The sequence below is a fragment of the Corvus kubaryi genome, unplaced genomic scaffold, assembly GCF_017639235.1.
Source record: "Corvus kubaryi isolate FWS band 111438036 unplaced genomic scaffold, C.kubaryi_AGA036_p1.0 133, whole genome shotgun sequence".
NCBI lineage: Eukaryota > Metazoa > Chordata > Aves > Passeriformes > Corvidae > Corvus > Corvus kubaryi.
In genome coordinates this window covers 12,202,040-12,223,285 of record NW_024580667.1, presented here as the reverse complement: position 1 = coordinate 12,223,285, position 21,246 = coordinate 12,202,040, and the positions used below count along the sequence as shown (strand labels likewise).

The 21,246-nt window shown below is 42.0% G+C and overlaps 1 protein-coding gene across 3 annotated transcripts in view; it reads right to left on the bottom strand.

The window, feature by feature from the left end:
• Positions 1-14,483, bottom strand: part of MAP3K15 (mitogen-activated protein kinase kinase kinase 15) — an 85,169-nt gene extending 70,686 nt beyond the window's left edge. For 2 of the 3 annotated variants that reach the window (XM_042036784.1, XM_042036794.1), the window contains exon 1: positions 13,897-14,482. In XM_042036784.1, the coding sequence (XP_041892718.1) occupies positions 13,897-14,212 (316 nt within the window). In that variant the 5' untranslated portion in view covers positions 14,213-14,482. Of the gene's footprint in view, positions 1-13,896 lie in introns of all 3 variants that reach the window. The other variant, XM_042036803.1, reaches the window with a different exon arrangement.
• Between the last annotated feature and the right edge of the window lie 6,763 nt (positions 14,484-21,246).

The window sequence follows — 21,246 nt, the reverse complement described above, 5'->3', positions numbered from 1 at the left end:
AATAATCCACATTCGTCTCCTTTTTTTTTGTTCACAGATGTTAGACAAATGAAGATTCCAGAAGTTGCTCATTTCTTGCTTTAAATCTATGTATTCAGAACACTAAAAAAGTACTTACAGTCACAGATGATCTGAGAAGGACACCTGTTCAATAATTTTCTCTGTTTATATACTCTCAGTATATTAAAAATGTTTATATAGATGCTAGACAGACATAATGAGTAACTGTCCCACATCATACATTCTTTTCACTATGCTGAGTCATTAAGGATAACACTATTTCCTAAATTTTTTCTGCAAGCCAAAGAACCTACTGATTCTACAGGACATTTTTCTGCCCTGTTTAGTATCAGAGAAGAAAAGAAACAGCAGAGTAAATTAAAACCAGGCAGTTCACGCTTGCCTGCTGCACTAGCAGTGTGCCAAGGCTCACATGAGACCATTTCCACTGCAGTGCACTAGAGTGGAGCCAGCCAGTTGAAAGCACACAGGAAAAACACCCCAAGCCTGAACCTAATTTGAACCTTGCCTGTAATTGGAGGGGGGGTGGGTGCATGGAATGAGAAAGGTGAACTTTATTTAACTTTTCCTGCACCTCTGCACTTCCTACACTGGGTCATCAAAGGCAATCAAAGGGAATGAAGTATAGGGGAAAAAAAAGGTTACATGACTAGATAACCTGCCCTAAGTGAAATTAAAGACAGTATGAAATTCAAGAAGGAAGGTCGTCCCTTTCTCCCCAGCTGCAGTCAAATCAATTTTTAGGCCAAGGAGGTTAGATAAGCTTCAACCTTTTAGACATTTATCCAAATGAAACCATTTGAGAGTCACCCATCATTAAATGTTGAATACCTTGGCTGGGGGACATAAAAAACCTGCTAAATCTGCACATCTCCCACAGGTCACACAGCGGCCAACAACATATATTAAAAAAAAAATAGAAAAGTAAAATTATGCTGATCTTTATCTTCTTCTCAAAGAAAGATGAGACATAAGAAAAGGAATCAAAATAGATGGAACTAAAATAGAAAGAAAAAATATTTCAGAACACTAAAGCTCATAAGTCTGGGTTAAACTAAGACCTTTATTCTTTTCTTTATGAATTAAAAATATAGCATATAAAAAAGTGAGACTTTCTTAGCCTGAATCTCTTCTTTTTTCCCAAATGTGTTTTTTACAAACAAGTATCAAGAGACATCTCCATCATTAGCACTGGTGTTTTTTATGTACCAAACTGAGGTATCCCACCTCATAAATATATTATAGATTGCCTCTTCATGTTGGTGGACTCCCATACTGTCATTTAGGACCCACATAGAGCACAGTCAGTTATGCACAGAAAAAAATGTTAATTGAGGAGAGGCAGTGTTATCAAAGTGCAAATGCAAATAAAGTTTACATAAAGCCAGGGCATCCTCTTTGAGCCAAGAGACTTGCACTCATACATAGATACGGAGTCCTTGATACACTATTCCGGATGGTGGGCAGATGTGGATTCACTCTGCTATTTTTATCTTTCCTGTAAACAGTACAAGCTTTATGTGCCAGTCTAAAAGACTGCATGTGCAACTGAAAAAATCCTTATGTACCACTCAAAGCTACAATTTTAAAAATGGGCAGCTTCCATTAAAAAATGAAAGAAATCTATTTCAAGACACTACGTAGAGATCAAAAAAATCTAGAATTTTAGTAGAAGCTGATCTTTCTAAAGTCATAGCCACTTAATCTTTAACTATCCTATAAATACAGCACACTTCCAGCATGTAGGCAGAAAATATTAAGCATGAACACAGACTGTTTGTTATCACAGTGGAACCATTCCCTAAGATCACTACAGAGTCAGAGGAACATTAGTCCTTCCAAACGGTGATTCAGACACGATGAATCACATGAAATTGTGATTTTACAACAAACCCCTAAACATGGTCTCCAGCATTTAGCAGAATGCTTCACCTCAAAAACACAGAGCTGTTTAGGTTGGAAGGCACCTTAAAGATCATCTAGTTTCAACCCCTTTGACATGGGCAGAGACACCTTCCACTAGTCCAGCTTGCTCAAGGTCCCATCTAACTTGCCCTGAACACTTGCAGGGATGGGGCACCCACAACTTCTCTGGGCAGTCTGTGCCAGTGTCTTGCCATCCTCACAGTAAAGATCTTTTTCCTTAAATCAAATCTAAATCTGCCCTCTTTTAGTTTAAAGCCATTCCCTCTTGTCCTATCAATACGGGCTTTTGTAAAAGGTCCCTCTCCAGCTCTCTCATTGCCCCCTTTAGGTACTGCAAGGTGCTATAAGGTCACCCCAGAGTCTTCTCTTCTCCAGGTTAAACGACCCCAACCCTTTCAGCCTGTCTTCATGGGAGAGGTGCTCCAGCCCTCTGATCATCCTCATGGCCTCTTCTGGACTTGCTCCAACACGTCCACATCCCTCCTATGTTGGGCCCCCAGAGCTGCAGGTTGGGTCTCATTATAGCAGAGGGAGAGAATCCCCTTTCTCTCCCTGCTGGCCATGCGGCTTTGGATGCAGCCCAGGTGCAGCTGGCTCTCTGGGGTGCTGGGCCATGTCAAGTTTCTCATCCACCAACATCTCCAGGCTAATCTGTACCTTGTCATGGCAAGACTATGCAAGAAAGTTTAGATTTAAGATGCTAAATTCTGAATGTTCATCTATAAAATTGTCCAAAATACAAAAAACTTGTGGAAATTAACTTGTTATTCTTCTCAGAATTTGTATTATACCATGGTAGAGGCACTACTGAAAAATGAGGAAGCTGAAGAGGCATTAAAGGGTAAAAAAAAAAATAACAAAAAATAATCCATCATTCTTTTTTACTTGATTACAAGCCGGAAAGTCAAGGCAGTTTCTGGTTTCCCCTAAACAATATGAAGACTTACCCAGTCTTGTTATTTTACTAAGCAAAAAGCTAAGTTTATCAGTTCCAAAATTTAATTATCATGAAAACAAGAAATCCATCTTAACCATTTTCAGACTTCATTCTGATTTGGATACTTTCTCCAGCTGACAACAACCCATAATTTGTCAGTTACCTTAAGCACCATAAACAACAGTAGTAAAAACAAGCACAGTGCCTGGCTTTGCACTTGGTGATCATGTCCTCTTCTCAAACTGGGTTTAAAAAGACTAAAGCATGCCAAACATCCATTGGCAAAGAAAATACTGAAACAAGTATCTCAGCTCCACAGAAGGCAGAGATGATGCTGATAAAATCTGACAGTTACTGTGTGAAACAGGATTGTGCACACAGAAACTCTGCTAAGTAAGGCAGCCCACTACCAAACAGTAACACCATGGTAAACATTAGCTTTTCTCCTGTAAATTTTTATTATCTACTAAGATTAGCGCAACAGAGATTACTGGTCTAGCACTGTTAGAAAGCAACACACAGACAGAATACAGCCTTGTACTGTTTTCATTTACCAGCTCCCAACTCCGGTTTCACACTGTCACTCTCCAAGCAAAGGCAAAACTAACAACTAACGTCTCCCTCAACACACAAAGTAGCAGAAAGAAATTTCTTTCTTCAGGTTCTGTGAGTGAAAAGCAGCAACAGTAGAGTTAATGCAGCTAGTCTTCACCTGAGTGAATTATTATGGGCAGATATTTTTCTGCAATAGAAAAAACCTGCAGCTTTTCTGTGACTAAGGCAAAGACACTTGATTCAGCACAATTTCTTGTGGCTGATGTAGCTACTAAATAGTTGTAGAAAAATTTAAAGGGAAGGAGGGAAAAAGGACAGCAATCAAGTGGCAAGTAATTCACTACCCCAAGTTTAAAAAAGTAACTTCCCTGTTATTTTCCCCACAATCAGTTTCATAGAATCTACCATTGGCTTTGACTTGCCTGGAGGCAGCAAAGTACCACAATTCATGGAAAGCACTGCTGGCACCAGTATGAAACCAAAGAATTTTAGAGAAAGTTTATTGTCATGCTGATTTACATGGAAGTTTGTTTGTTTGTTTTCCAGAACTAATGCATTTTTAGCATACACTTCAAAAGCTTTAGAAATCATGTAATAAACACTTTTCAAATTGTTGAGAGGCCCATGACCACCAGTGGTTGAGCTACAGTTCTGTGCATGAGGGCATGTTTTCCTGAACAGAAAAAAACCCCCACAAAACGCAGAGAATCCAGACATTTCCCTCCATAACATGATACAAAATGAAACAAAAAAGATTATACTGAAACAGGGTTAAAAAAGCACTTAGAGATTATTCTCCTTGTGTTTTGCTTTAAAGAGATACTGAAGACTTTTAAAATGTAATTTAAGAATAAAAGCAGTATATACTAGAATAGACACAACTATATGTGCCCAGGTTCTGCTATGATAAACTGGAGTACTTCCCTTACTGCTGGATTTAGCTGTACCATCCCACATCAGCAGAAGGCTAGGGATGTAGTCCTAACAGTGTCATTACTGTTTCATCACATTTCAGATTTCTGCCTGTCACCAGAGCCTGCTCCAGTTAAAGAAAGATTATGCTAACCAAGGCTGGGATCATGTACCTTCAATGTAATAAAAGCTGGGGTACAAGTTTTAAGGTTGTGAATCCTATCGGGCTTTGCACTCCAAGACGTAACAGCTATTGAACTACTGACTTAGACAAAACTTTAAATGCTCAGAAGCATTACCAAAGAATATCTGAGAAGTTTTAATTCTACCACCTTGAACACCACAGCAGAATCATTGACCTCGTCAGGCTGACCCTATGAAGGACAAAAAAAGCATGAGTGGTTTCCCATGACACAGCAATCCAGTACTTGTGTCAGAATTCATGTCTCCTCCTTGCAGACTACAGCAATACAACTTTTGTTCCTGACATGTTTCTATAACCAGCCCAACCTCACAGGAAAAGGTGAGAGTAACTGCAGCACTTCTGAAAGAAGACAGGTAGAGTGAAATTATACTGTGAGACACATTTGACCCATTGACTGCCCACTGAATCCCCCTGACCTCAGCCGAGACTGGAGCTACGCTGTTTATATCCAGCCTGTGCCAGGGCACAGGATAAAGCAACAGCTGCGAGCCCTCTCTTGGCTCAGCCTCAGGCACCCATCTTGCTGTTCAAAGGTAGCCTGAGGCTAAAGCAATTCACATCCCTCCTGAAGTGCATGGCAAACAGAGCCTACCCTGTTAAGAGATTTCACCTGCAAGCGGCAAACCACACTGAGGCCCTCCTAAGGAAGACCCTAAACCTATCTCGACTGCCAAATTTCAGCCACATAACACCCCTGCAGCTGCTCCTCCATATGCATGGCAGCAGCAGCATGCCCTGAGTATCTCCAGGTTTGCAGCCAGAGTTTGAATTTGAGGCTTGTGATGCTGACTCAACAAAGATATTGCATGCATCCTCCAAACACAGCTCCACACACCCTCTCCCTTTCTGCAGTCCCTGATCACAATGAGGCGTTCCTAGGATTAGAACACCAGGTGAGTATTGCAGGAGGAACTGTCTGAATGCATAATTAATGCACTTCAGAGACGGGGGAGTCAAGATATTCAGGACTGACTTTGGTGCACACTGGCCTGCATAAGGGTATAAAATGCTGGCAGAGACAGGGCCAATAGATTCCCAGTGTTTCAAGCAGCTTCCAGGTGGAGGCCCCTCCCAGCACGGAAGCCTGCAGCGTATGTCCAGCCTACAGATAGGAAACACTGACTTTTTGACAGGTGAGTAAAAAACACTAAGATCCAGTCACATGTGGAGATAAAATCCTAAAGCAGCCACATAGGTGCCTTGTTGCTTTAGAATTGTGAATTCTCTGAGGCCAAAGACCGTTAACCTGCACTTTTCTAGCCAAATCTGCTTATATTATAAGCCTTTAGACATAAACTGTTGACCAAATCTGAGACTAAGTGGACCTAGCGACACCTAAATTTCTCTGAGTTTAGAAAGCAAGGGTGTCTCACTGAAGTTCATAACTGGAGAGACCATGACCCTATTGCACTACTATCTGTTTTAGATAGAGTTATTTACATGCTGCATTACAGCAGTATTTAGACACTGAATTAGCAATAAATCAAATAATAATCATGCACATAATCACTGTATCCTACTTCTTGTTCCTGGCCAAGAGCCTTCTCTTTACTACTCTGACACAAGTCCATCTTGAGGAAACCAAAACATCTCGAGTTCTCAATTAGGTTTTGCACAAGTCCTTACACATCAGAAGAGCTTTACCTCAAGGCAAACCAGGAACATTAGTTACTTTTTAACTAGTAAGTATGTGCAAGTGTAATTTAACAATTAAAAAAGCAATGTATGATTACACTGATAAAGTAAGAGCATGACTGCAGAACATAATATGAGCTACCACATATCTGCCATAATTTGTCTATTTTATGGGAGGATGGAAATTAAAGCAGTGTAATTAACCCACATAAGCAAACACTTCCTTCATTTTTCTTTGACCTAATTTTGTGACTTCAGGTCTAAGAGAAACAATTCTTAAACCTATGAACAATATGCTACACATAGCACAGCAAGACTGAACAAGCATGCAATCACTGCAAAGGAGATGAGCAGCTGGGAGCCACTGAGAGTCAACTTGAAATGCAAAAAGGCAGAACTGGAGATCTGCTTACCAACATCTCACAGTCAAATGGCAGAGTAGATTCTTTCAGAGCAACTTAGGAACTGTATGAAAAATATGTTCACATATAATTCTTTAAAAAAAAGTGACCTTTAGAATTAGGTGACTGGTATGCATAGCCAGCACAGTTCTTTCCTCCTATCAGAGGAAAAAAACTACATCAGAACAACATTCACTGATAGAAAGAATTCCAGAAAATGCTGCAAGTTTTATTTTTAAAAAAACAATTAAACAATATTAAAAACAAACAAACAAACCCCCCAAAAGCCCAAACAACCAAAGCACACTTTAACTGCAGTGTTTTCAAGGGCTGTGTGACAATAATTGGTCTTCAAAACTCAGGCAGTTCAATAGATGCAGTTGTTCCTCTCTTCAGAATAATCCTAAATGTTCAAATTTTCGAAGTCATTTGTAATGGTTGTAATGGGTGTAAAAGCTCTAAGTCTATTTAGTGAAATTCAATAAGACTTAAAATCACACAATGAAAAGTATTACTTGCAGAGTAATAGCAGAAACACAATTTATATTGTATTCAGAGAGATGATTCTTTGTTAGCTGATTCAACAGCTAAGAATCATCTGACATGCTTCTGGCTACAAAACCCAGTCACACAGTCAGATTCTGAGGAGCCTTCTCAAATTTAGTATTTAAGTTCAGGAGGAAAGAAAGACAAGAAAAGAAAATGGACAGCTGTAGGCTGGGTTGTTATATGGTTTTGTTGGGGCTTTCTCATGCAAGGAAGTTTCATGCACAGGAAACCTGGGAAAAGAAAGAACTGCACTCTTTTTCCTTTATCCAGAAGTCATGGCACAGAAATGAGTCACTTCACATAGACAGTACATACACCTATTCATAATCTCACCGTGGAACAATGGAAGAAGCCCAAATTTGCATGGCTAGTATCAGATTTTTAGAGATGCAAACCGCTTCATTCAAAGCTTCAAAAAAAAGGTAGGACTTACACTGGGTTTGGATTGTTGGTATGTCCTTCCACATGACCCATCACAGCTAAAAATAGATCTTCCAAAAGGAGAAGTAATAAAACAGAGTCTCTCTCCATTAGAGAGAGGTTCTCCGTTTCTTCTTTTTGTTATTAGTATCTTTCTCTGAATACAGTCCTGACCTTGCTTTTGGTCTATGGCAATACACCAAAGAAAATTCTACCTATTTATGGTCATTTATTTGCAGGTTCCTAAGCCCGTTCAGCTGACATTAAAGGAGCTACTTCACAGAACATATGCAAGTTGAACCGAAGTGAAGCCTTTCAGGTTACACACAGAAAATGCAAAAGGGTTGACACAAAGCCATTTATCACAGCTGACAGTCTTGGGATATGTTGACTACAATGGAGAGAACAAGGGGTAATGAGTTTAAACTGAAAGAGGACAGGTTTAAGTTAGATGTTACGAAAAAATTCTTTTCTTGGAGGGTGGTGAGGCACTGGAATAGGTTCCAGAGAAGTTGTGGATACTCCACCCCTGAAGGGTCAGAGCCAGGCTGCATGGGGCCTTGAGCAATCTGATCTAGTGAATGGCATCCCTGCACAAGGCAGGTCGGGGTGGAACAAGATGATCTTTAAGGTCCCTCCATCCCTAACCTTTCCATTATTCTGATTATGAAAATAATGGTCTCCACTGTTAAACAAAAACATGCAAATCTCTGAATACCAATAAGCATTTCTGAAAGAAATGTCGGAAATTGACCCCAGCTAATATCATAAAAGCAAAATACACCTCTTGAATGCATCACATGTCACAGCACCTGAGATGTATCATAACACAAAACCAAAGCCTACAGAGGGTGAAAGCAAGGACAGATAGCCTGGGAGGAACACAGAGAAATTGTCCGAGCAGCCACCAGGGATCAGGTTAGGAAAGCTAAAGCGCTGATAGAATTAAATCTGGCCAGCGACATCATGGGCAACAAGAAAAGCTTTTAGAGGTACGTTGGAGATAAAAGGAAGATAGGGAAATATGATGTGTCTCCAGAAGGAAACAGGACACATGGTTACCCAGGATATGGGAAACACTGAGGTACTCAGTAACTTTTTTGCCTTGGTCTTCACTGGCAGATGCTCCAGCCACACCACCAGAGTCACAGAAGGAAAAGACAGGGACTGGGAGAATGAAGAACTGCCCATTGTAGAACAGGAGGTTTGAAACCATCTAAGGAAGCTGAAAGTGCATGAATCACAGAATTAATCAACCAATCACAGAATCAATTAATTAGGTTAGAAAAGACCTCAGAGATCATCGATCCAACTGTGTCCTGTACATCACCAAAAGCAGCGTGGCCAGCAAGTTGAGGGAGGGGATTCTCTCCCTCTATTCTGCTTTTGTGAGACCCCACCTGGCGTGCTGCATCCAGCTTTGGGGTTTCCAGCATAAGAAGGGTGGGGACCTCTTTGAGAGGTTCAAGAGGAGGACTATGAAGATGATCAGAGGGCTGGAGCACCTCTCCCAGGAAGACAGGGTGAGAGGGCTGGGGCTGTTTGGCCTGGAGAAGAGTAGGCTCCGGGGAGACCTTATAGCACCTTGCAGTACCTAAAGGGGGCAATGAGAGAGCTGGAGAGGGACCTTTTACAAAGGCCTGTAGTGATAGGGCAAGGGGGAATGACTTTAAGATGAAAGAGGGCTGATTTAGATTACTGTGAGGGTAGTAAGGCACTGAAACAGGTTACGCAGAAAGGTTGTGGATACCCCATTGCTGGAAGTGTTCAAAGCCAGTCTGGACAGCAGACAACCTGGTTTAGTGGAAGGTGTCTCTGCCCATGTCAGAGGGATTGAAACTGGATGATCTTTAATGTCCCTTCCAACCTAAACTGTTTTATGATAGTGACATATAGACTTGATTGTATCAGGCTTGTTACTGTCATTTAAAACTGGCCTCACACACTTGGATATAAAAGGACTACAATACGGGTATATCACAGGGTTTTGTTATCAGAATATTTGGTTTGATGTCACAATTCAGAGCTTTGCTGGAGACACCTGAAGTCGCTCTAGATGTGCAGTACCACACAGAGAAAAAAGATCAGGTCCCAAAAGCTCTGCTGTTGCACTAAAGCAGCACAATACCCAGCCCAGCCTCTCATCCACCACCTTCCTGTTCTGAAGATGGTTGGTTTGCTTCTCTTCATATTTTTGTATTCTGTATATATATATCTCTTGAGATTTAAAGCAAATACACCCCTAGCCACTGAGTGAGCTGCATGGGAAAAGAAAGGAAAGATTTTAAGTATTCCTCAGAAAAACAGCAAACCCTGCCTGCTGAAGTAAGCATCAGAGCGCTAACCCTTAACTCCACCACTGCTCACTGTCACACCCAGAGGCAAAGATCAACTGCAGCAGGAAGGTCTGATGAAGCTTAAGAAGTTATTGCCCTCAACTGTCATTCCTATCAGAGACTGCACTCCCTGCAGCAGAGTCAGCAAGGGAAGCTGTGACTCCAGCTAAGCTACACCGGTACTACACTGTATATTATCCTAAACCAGTGACAAGTGTTTACTGCACCTGATACACTCAGCCTTTGGGCTGAAGAAGTTGAAGCACCCCTGCCAATTCTGAAGTGGGGACACTGGCCTTCTGAGGGCAGAGGGTTTCAGGGAAAGCAGCTGGGAACAGGCAACAACGATTCTCCCAGTGGGTGCCAGAGCCTGAAAATCAGGATCCAGCAAATATATTTCCTCCTTCCCCTTTCACAGTGAAACATGAAGAAAAAGAGTTTCAGGGACAAGAAATTAGGGTTATGTTAAGAGTGGTTCAACTATAGTACAGAAATAAGCAGGACCCATGTTTCAGTCTCTGGGCTCACTCCCAAGTCTTAGCTCTGGATGATGACAGGTCTGCAGAGAGCACACATTTTGGGGCTGCCTTATAACACAGGATATTGGTTATAGAAGTTCATACATAGCAAGACAGCAGAAACAGACTTCAAAATATTCCCCCTATACTCACAAATTATCTGACAGTTTCCTGGATTGTCAGAGGAATACTAATTAATCTCAGGTCAACATTTAGCTTTATTTCTCAGTACACCGGTCTCTCTCTAGGTTGTCTTCCTTTCAGCTGATTTTCATCCTGCTGACTGTAGTAACTTCTAAATGCTGTGGTCAAATGGTCAAAGAAATATTCCAAGCCTCAAAACAGACTACTGAACATCCCTCATGAGGGAAAAATATAATCAGCTACAGAGACAGGATTTCATAAACCAAAATGGGAACATCCAAAATCTGTATAACTGTACTTTGTACACTCCTTCACTTATTGCTGTAGCAATACCCTATTGTCTGGCACTTGAAGCATTAAGATTTGATAAAGTTTTGAGTAGACAAGGAAAAAAAACCTACATTTTTTCTATCTAACATCACCTTAACAGAGGTACAGATCAGACATTTGACTTTGACATGATGCTTGCTTTCTTAGTACATTCAGAACAGGAACATCCTTTGCAGCTATAAATCACTCTACCTGTAACACCACTATAGCCAAGTCACACTCACCTTTTCACTGTGTCTCTCAAGCTGATTCTGAATGCACTGCAGTGCCTACAGTTTGATTTTCTCCATGCGATAATTCTGAAGAAACTTTAAATTCTCAGTTAGCTCCTAGGCTCACTGTTCATAGGGAAAATTGCTTTTATTCTCTGCAAAAACACTTCACACTAATGGCCTGTACCCGGTTTTATTCCAAAAATATTACCTTTCTTTCTTCTCACAGATACAGTCAAGCATCCTTGTTGCTCCTCTACTAGGCAGATATCATTGCCCATTTTTGAAAACCATAAATTACTTTGCTGACAGCTTGTTTCTAGCACACAATGAGCAAAGAAATCTTTCTTTTATCAAGCTCTTACCTCACAAGTTTTAAGTTTGCTCTCACAAGTGCTGTAGTTCCCCCTCAACACAGCAAAACCTTAGAAAGTTGAGTGATTTCTTAAGGTCAGGGTCATCCCTGCATTACCTGCAGGTCTGCAATACCTAACTAAAGGTGTAAGTCATGCTTCCATTCATGCTAAGATTTCAAATGATGGGAAGTCAGTAATGGCTACAATCAAGGAGAAACACACATATACTCTGATTATGGAATATAAGTGGGTTTTCAGCACTTTTCCCAGTGTTCTACTGAAAAACCATCCACCAGAAAACCTGTCTGAATACAGGAAAGAGGTTTCCGTGGATCTTTTTCATTGCACTCTGTCCTTAAAGTTTGCTGATTTTGTCACAAAATGTACTTATATATTCATACCAAGTACGGTAGATAAACTTGCTTTGGAGGGGGTTGTCTAATGGCTGAGTAAATGACTACAATTTCAGACACAGTCAGGGAAAAAGGCTAATGGATAACATTTTTAACAAAGAGCCATAGATACTACTCACAATGAGATGGTCTTTGCTGCTCAGTCATTAAGCATTAGTAGATGGTTAAGGTTCCACTAGCAAACCAAGAGATGGCAACAGGCAAGCATCTCTTAGAAACCCCCCACTCATTACAAAGCAAGAGGAACTGCTTTTCAAGGCTCTGCCCCCCAGCTACAGAAAGTAAATATACACTGTAAGAGATATCTTCAGTATGGGAAACACCTGCTCAGTATCTTACCCAGGCAGCAATAAAACTTCTTCGGATTTTTTTCTTTTTAAAGTAAACACATGGGAACTTCCTGACACAAAGTTCATCATGAACCATAGGAGCGTTCATATTAAAACTTATTCTTAACGATGTTCTTCTTAAGAACTGAATAGATGCCAGCAATCCCAGGCATACATAATCCAAACTAAAATGTTGTCTCCCTGGCTGATCTCAAATCGTTGCTACTGGAAAGAAATCCACAAAAAGACTATTTTTAACAGTCTCTGGAACAATTCCTGATTATAGACTATTCAATTAGTTTTTAATTGACAAAATCTGGATATAAGAGTGTTGAAGGTGTATCCAGTAAAAAGAAATTTTACTATTACAAAATAGTATTAAATAATGAATTAAATAGTGATTAAATGATCTTGGTCTGACAAGATTACTTGAATGCAAAAATCTGCAAAGTTAGGGCACATTCCCAGAGAAGAGGCACTCACTTCAGAATGCAGCAATTTAAGAAAACCTTTTAAATAGCTGTCTCAGCTTCTCAGTACACTGCACTGCAGGTGTGTGTCTAAAACATTAATAGCGCTATTAGTAGAAACGGAGAAATAATTTTGCGTTGGTAGGTACCTTATTATGCTTACCTTCAGAAGGGCTATAAAAGAAATTGCTAGTTTGTGTAGCAAGGCACACAAAGAATATATTACACATTTGTCAACCTTGCTAGCAGAGATATAACAAAAACACGGACTGAGAAAAAAACAATGACAAAAAAGGATGTGAGGTTTCTCAATATTTGGGTGACTTATTGGGATGAAATGGACTCATAATCATATGAGAATTTAAAATAAGACTAAAGTTTTAAGAAATATTCTTCAACGCATCTCATGAACAAAACAAAGTTCTTATGAAAGATGAACATCAACATGGACTTAAAGAGTACTTTCCATCTTTGGAGTCTGTGAATTCCCTGCATTTCCTAATGCTGGCTCATACAGATAGGACAAATATGTATGTCTGCATGCCAGCAACAGGTCCGCATACTCACCTTGATTCGTTTATAATACCTATTGGCTCAGAGGCTTCCTCTGTGTGCTCAAAAAGCTCACAGCTCTCTGCCATAGTGCCCAACTAGTCAGGCATTTTTGAGTGAAGGGACAGTAGCTTTTTTCTGAACCATCAGACACCTGTTAACAGCTGGAACCTGAACAGGGTGGGCAATACCCACAAGTGTTCCTCGGGGCCCTTGTTCAGAGCAATACTGGATCACTTTGTTCACATACAAGCCAATTTCACAGTCTGGAGTGAGAGTGGGTGAACATGAAGCCTCTAGCCAAGCCAGATCAGAGGCTGGCAAGCCACCCCAGGAGGAGCTCTGCTACGCCTTAGAGCTCTTGGTACTGTAGGATCCACAGTTCTGCTGGGGCAACGCACCGTGGTGACTCAAGCAGCTTCTGTAAGAGCCTGAACTTTTTTCCCAAACCTTCTCCTCCTCAGTGTGCTGGACGCATTACACCAGGATCCCTTCGCACCCATTTCCCTGTCCCCACACCTCTCGCCAAGAGCCCTGCTCCCCCTCTCCGGCACCGCCCTCACTGACCGCTCCGCACTCCTGCCGGCAGTGTCCCTGCACGACCCGGGAGGGCGGCGCGGGGCAGGTCAAGCCTGAGCCCCCGCCCCGCGTCCCGCCTCAGCCCAGCCCGCTCACCCGCGTCGTAGAAGGTGTCCAGCACCGCAGTCTCGCCGAAGTCCAGCTCGCCGAAGTTGACGGTGCTTAGCTGGGCTCCCTCGGCCTCGCAGGCCCGCAGCAGGCACTGCCGCGCCCCGGCCTCGGGGCTCCGCGCCCCGGTGCCCGCCTTGGGCTGGTCGTTGAGCACGTACACGGCCCGCAGGCAGCGCGGCCGCGGGGCTGCCGAGCCCAACTCCGCCGCCTCGGCCTCTGCCGGGCCCCCGGCCGCCAGCTCCGGCTCCGCGCCGGGGGGTGCCGGCTCCGCGGCCGCGCTGCCGCCCGCGGGGCTGTCCATAGCGGCGTCGAGGGACGAGGGGAGCGCGGTGCTGCCGGCAGGTGCTCAGGCGGGGCCGCGTCCCATCGCGAACAGCTGGGCAAACTCCGGGTGAGGCGGCTCCCTCCCTCCCTCCTCCTGCCCGCGCTTCTCCCCGCGGCCGGCCGGGCACGGAGACGAGGCGAGGCGAGGCGAGGCCAGTTGAAGGCGGCCGGCGCGGAACAGGGCTCAGCTCAGCTGGGCACCGCCCTCCCCGAACGAGACAGCCCGGGCAGCCCAGCGCGGAGCCCGGCTCCACCCCGCCGTGCCTTCCCGGGACAATGCGCCCGCTCCCGTCGGCGGCACTGAGAGCGAGCGGCGCCGTCGGGCCGATCGCGCCTCGTTTATCATTTGCCCTGCCCGCCCCTCGCCGGCAGCAGCGCCCCCGCGCACCGCCCGCGGCTCCGCTGCCCGTGGAGCGAAGGCAGCTGCTGCCCGCTTGTCTTCCCTCTGCTCCGTCGCAGCTTCTCCCCTACTGAGCCCCCTGTCCCAGTTGTTTACACGACTTTGACCACAGATAGACTGTGTCAGAAGTTTGGGTAATAGTTCATCCTTAAATTCCTTCTCTTAATAATCTCCCACGATCATGACAAAATCAGCTTCTAGTAGCTCTGTGTCAATTCCTGGCTTCTTTATAAGACCAAAATTAATTTTGATTTTCTAACACATTTTTCTTACTAGCTACCCTGGTGATGGCAGCCTGGGGTTTGGCACTGCTACTGGTCCAGGTACTGGTGCATGTGGCAAGAGAAATGAAGGGCTGGCTCTGCCTGGATAATTTTGTATCTCAGCCTTGTACCCCAGCTGTCAAAAGGACACCACACCAATACGGAGACCACAACCAGCCGGCAATCAAGGGAACAGCGGAAAAGCGCAGTCCTCCTGCAAATTTGTGTTTGAAGTAGTAAACCTATCTTTTTCATTTTATTTTCCACTCGTGGTGACAGATGGGGTTTTAAACAAAGTGTCTTCACCTTTTGCTGCAGTGTGAAGAATATGTGGCTACCAGAGACAATGATTTTACCCCATGCTGTAATCATAGAAACAGAGAACTCTTAAGGTTGGAAAAGACCTCTAAGGTCATTGAGTCCAACTGTTAACCCAGCACCACCATGTTCACCACTAACCATATCCCCAAGTGCCACACCCACACCTGAACACCTCCAGGGGTGGTGACGCAACCCCTGCCCTGGGCAGCCTATTACAATGCCTCACCATCATTTCAATGAAGTAATACAACAAAAGCAACAATCAAAGGCTTACAGCATGGTATTTTCCTCTCTAGGTGTCTGGCTGTTTGGGATTAAAATAAATTTATTTAGAGAATATGAGAAATGCAAAGGCTTAATTGTAACTTGCTCACAACTTAGCACAAATAGGCCCTGCATGAAACACTATAGGTGGGCTTGAAATGAGCTCCCTTTGTCAGCATAGCTGGCTCAGCAGGGGAGGAAACAGAGAAAGAGCAGATACTTTCAAATAAGGGCTGAGACTTTGGTACCCAGTAATGCAAAAGAGGTCCCAGGGCTGCACCAAGTCAGAAGATAAGAGCAGTTAATGGCCTGTCCATGTGAACATGGATAAAGAATCCAATGAGGTGTTAGATGATCCCAGACCATAAATTTCCAGTGGATCAAGAGGTGCATGTGGGGGCACTTGTGAAGATCTTGTGCACGAACTGTGAGGGTATAAAGGCCCAGGGGTTTCTTTATTCGGAGTTCCTGTCCAGGGTCACACAGCTCAAGCTAGAATAAACCAAGTCTGCCTCAAACCCAGTATCTGATCTCTGCAACACCAGGGTTTAGTAATAAGAATTGCAGTAGCCAGTATTTTTAAGAAACACTCCAACATGAGGATACCATAGGGCTGTGCAGTATTCATGTTTGCTTAGTGGCTCATAAGGATTTTAGAGAGAATGTGGATAAATAATTTAACAGGCAAACCTATTTCTCATTTTGGAAAGTTTGGGGCAAATAAACCTTGGTCCACCGCTTGGGGGGTGTGTTTGTGCTTTTTTGACAGAAGCACTAGAATATGCAACTTTGGAGGAATGACGTGGCCACCAGAGATCTTCCCCATTCCTGGCAGCTTTCCTCTTTAGGCAAGAGTAAGCTATTGTGTGACATACCAAGTCTATTAGCCTTGATCCAGTAATGCACCAATTACCTGACTTACTAGGAGAAAAATTGAAGTCTGAATTTAGAAGATAGTCAGTGTGCATATTGAGCCTTCCATCAATAAAAAGCACTAGCACATAAGTTAATGATCCTCCCCAATACCAATGCTACTTTGTACTTTTTGAATTATAAGAAAGTTTGGTTGAACAGCTGTTTTTAAAAAGTGAAAAGTACAGTGCTGTCAAAATTAAGGGATTATTTGCACAGGAAAGCTTTTCTCTTATTCAAAAACATTCTCAGGCTTTCAGCAAGTAACATGCAAAACACCAAATTGCAATTTAATGTGTTTAGAACAATATATGCATGGTGTGGTGCTTTCTGTAATCTTGAAAATTGTTTTAGTGTCAATTTTCAACAAATAGGCTGGGATTGCTTAGTGGGATGCCATTGAGACATAGTAAGTAAGTCTTTTATGCCTTCCAGAGATTATAAAAATTTAGGTTGTTGTCTTCAGGTTTCGTTTTGCAGTTTTTATCATTTGTTACTGTTTAAAATTACTTGTTAAATAATTTTCACTTGGTCTTGAAACAGAGTGATAGTCTTTTAGTAGATGTTTTACATGATGATAAATTAGAAAAGGATATTTTCACCTCTTCTGAATTTTATTTATTTGTCTTTCAAACAGTATCCTCAGACACTTTCCCTAACAATCTATCATTGATTTTCAGTAGTTTACCCTGGTGCAACTTGTTCAGAGTTTGTATGCTTTCTTTGAAGCTAGAAACAAAGAGCATTTTTAAATGAAGAAGCTTCATTTTATAGGCGGTGACTGTGTCTTCAGAAACTGTGGTTCAGTGCTGGTATGCCTGACATTTCCACTGAGCAACAGTATCTGCAGATCTTGCAAGTCACCTGAGTGAGAATAAATAGGAGTTTGAGACTTTGGGGTACTTGAGCTGTTTCTTTGCAAACCAAAAAGTGTTACATGTAGAAGAAAAAAAGGTGAGTCACGCAACACGCTTCTTTTTGGAAAAGTAGTCCAGGAATGAGGTTATAAAAAGAGCCACTCTGTCCCTAGAGTTGCCCATTTGAATGTCCAGGCCAGAAGTGAATATTCAGCTTTAATATCATTTTTCAAGATTTTCTGCCTTTACGTAGAACCCAGCCTAATAAAACCAAGCACAATTCGTGAAGTCAACTTTTACTCTTGTACAGAACTATAAAGATGATGACACAAATTCCTCAGTCAGCACTCTGCACCTGTCAAATCCACTTAGTGCAGACTATTAATTACCACTTCTGCAAAGAAAATAGATGTCCTTGAAACCACCTTTTTTTTTTTTTTTTTCATTTTGTAAATCCCTGAGCAGAATAACTAGGCTAATGGGAAGTGAGTCCTTCCTTTTTTTCCCAGGGCCAAAATCGTTCAGTTCAAACTGTGAAAGTATATAAATTTCAAACTGTAAATTTATATGTTTGACTCCACAGGCAGATGTGCTACCTTTTCCCCTAGTGCATATACAGCTAGAGCTTCCCTTTTTTAAAAAAGAAAACACAGACTAGGACTGGTGTCATAAAGGTCAGTCTGTAATTTCATTGCTCTCTGACATTTTCACCTATGAAGAGGCTCCTCCCATTTTATGCAGAGTCAGGGAAAGCCAAGTTCTCTTGGCTCAGGTAAGTAGTAAGTAAACCAGAAGACATCCAGGTCCATGGGGAACCTGCAGTTTTGAGCTGTTCCACCGAAGTGCAAATTCACCTGGCCATGTCCTGGCAGTATTTCCTGAAGGATACCCACCAGCACAGTGTCCAGGGCACCCATCACACCTGGTGCAGAGGTACCTAGAAGTCCATCCACAGGGACTTGGCACTGACCACCTCAGTTATGGGCACATCCTTAGCCACAGCCACATCTCCCGTGCCCTTGTGTCCCAGGCAGAGAGCCACAGCTCAGGCAAGCAGCAGCATCCTGGACAATCTTCCACCCAAGGAGCTCCATCAGGATGACAGCTGCCTTGCATGAACATGCATCCAAAAAGCCTGAATTCTGTACCCTAGATGTGAAATTTTTTCTGTATTGTGAATATCAGACATTAGGGAAAATATTTGGATGTCCAGATTGTTTTCTGGCAAGCCACTGTACCAACTTTCCACAAGATAACGCAATTTGTGGTGTTCACACTATTCCAAGCAAACATGCTGTTAATGGATCTTTTGGTGTTACTGCTGCTAGTGTGCTGCCCCATTTATTTTCATTCACAGTGAGCAGGTCTCCAGGTAACCCTACAGATACTGCTGTCATGTGATGACAAGGAAAATAGTTGATTTCTTTACTGAACAGTAAGAATTTTTTGACTTTTTCCTGAAGTATGGATCCAGACAAAAGATACTTTCATTTTCAAGGTCAGTATGTAGAAACTTTACTAGCTCTTAAATAAAAATTCTGTGAATTCTCCCTAAGAAACTGCTTGGTTTTGTTCAGAAGTCAGATTAAAAATACTAACTCTGTATAATGGAATCTCAGCAACAGCGATAATTCTTGAAGAAAAACTTTATGAAGATGACTTTAAAATGCTATAATGCTTTCAAAGTTCACTTGCAGCAAAGCACGCCTCTTTTGCAAGGGGGGAACTTGGATATCTGAGAGTCATGTGAAGTCAAAACACCTTGGCCACCAGATCATCATTGGAATTGGGTTCAAAGATCTCAGGGATTCCTCCTGCTTTTCTTTCAGTGGGCAGTGTGAGACCTCACAAGCTCATTTGGCCTGATGAAGAATGAAGGCAAAAAAAGTGACTGCTGGGTCTAAGAACATAATCCCCAGCACAGCTTTCTGTCCAGACCCACTGTTTTGCCTAGAGAAGCACGTTGCACACAGCATCTGCTCCTCACCACCCCTTGCAAACAAAGGACAGAGTGACATCTTGTGTGACAGATAAGGTTAGTCAAAGGGAGATCGTTCTCTTTCTTTGCTCTCTGCCTGCCTTGGAGAATATTAACTTTATAGATATGCCCTGTGTGCTCACATGCAAACAGAGCAAAGTGTGATCAATTCAAAATTGGCTTTGATACCAATTTCCTAATCTTCTTTAGTTTTTGGTACATCTGGCACTCCAATCAAAAATCCTTGCCTTTGGATTTTGTGTAGTTATATGTCAAGACTTTGGGAGCAGGGATGACTAAGTAAAGCAAGGTAGCAGTGAAAATATTATGCAGGTATTCTCTATAGCTTCCATAAAACCAGAATTTCAGTTAGAGATGAATGCCTGCATTTGAAATAATAGAATAAACCAAACCAACAGACCACCAGAAAATACCATATCAAAGTGAAGGAATAAAAACCCATCCAACCTTTCCTGAATCTCTGTCAGTGCAGAACTCACACTTTCTGTATGTCTGATAGTTGGCATTGTTTACAATATTTCTTTCTGGCAGACAGCTAGATCATATCAATTACACAAGACTTGGGCACATGCATTTGTAAAGTCTCGTTAAAAACTGTATTCTGATTTAGGTACCTGTGGCTCTCTAGACTTTCTCACTCAGTTCAGGAACTGAGAAGCAAACAGCCAGCTTCGAGCCAGAAGTTAAGTTCTCTAAGATACAGCTTTTAATCAATTAATCAAACAGAAAACCACTTATCTCCAGTTTTCAACACATTTCAAATAACTTCTAGTTTGTATTTCAGGGGGGAGAAAATCAAACCAGACTCCCATCCATAAAGACCTCCCTTAGACCCTGAAATTTCTGAACCCCTACTAATATGATTAATGTTAGAGAAAACCTCAAGAAAACCTGGGGAAAAAGAAAACTTCCAATTTAGGAGAATGGAGTCTTCATCTGCCTGTCTATAAAATTTTGAATATTAGTATTCAAGTACTAGGTATTAATAAATAACAATATAAGCCCTAGATTCTTCCACTCTTACAGCATTTTAGCATGATGAACGTTTTCTCCTCTGCAGTCCTCTCCAATTCAGGAGGTCCTAAGGGTGAGAAATACACATTTCCTTAGGGAATAAGAAGCAGCTGCTTACAAGAAGCACCTTCAGGAAGTCTGGTTTTAAATGTTTGCATGGGCAGAAGATTAGATATTCTTACCAGGCCTGATGAATTTTCAGGTGCCTCTTTTCAGCTTGATCGGAGTATCTTTGACTTCTTTATGTGTTGTGGCTCAGTGTTTTTCATACCATTTTAAGAAAATATTGTCACTTCTGGCTGTTCTCAAGTTGTTTCTCACTGAAGAAATATTCATGGTAAAGACTACCTGACTATTCTTTTTTATTCCAGTTAAGCAGGCTTTTTCTGTCTACTGATTTATGAAAGCCCAGCAAAATTGTGTCTGTGGCAGGGAAGACAACATGGTTACACTCCTATTGTAAAAACAATGGAGAGGACTAGAACATGTTTCACTTTTATTGACATTTAGGTGATTTTTATGTTGCTGTAGATGCCACATGAGGATACATGGGGCTTAGAAGCCCGGCAAAAGCAAAGCTGTCAGTGTTGTTTGAAAACATTTAAAAAATTTGTAATCACAATTGTTTTTCCATTACCAGTTGGGACTGTGAACAGCAAAGCAGTCCTGAGGAGGCAAGAACTGCTTTAAAGTGATGATAAAAAAGAACTTCATCTGTTATGTTGATACTCACTTTTGTAGTAGGTACTAATGAAAGTGTCATATATTTAAGCAAGTATGGAAATTTAGTAAAACTTCAATAAGAATTCTTCAGTTGCTCCTGCATTTCTCCTTGTTAAGGCAGTCAAGAAACTGCAACATTATTAAATATGACCTTGATACGTGAAGAAAGAAATTTACCCATGTCCAAAATAGGGGCTTCTTTGTTTTTCAAAAAAGTATCATTAAGTAATTCACCTTCATGAAGTAGCAGTGTGAAAA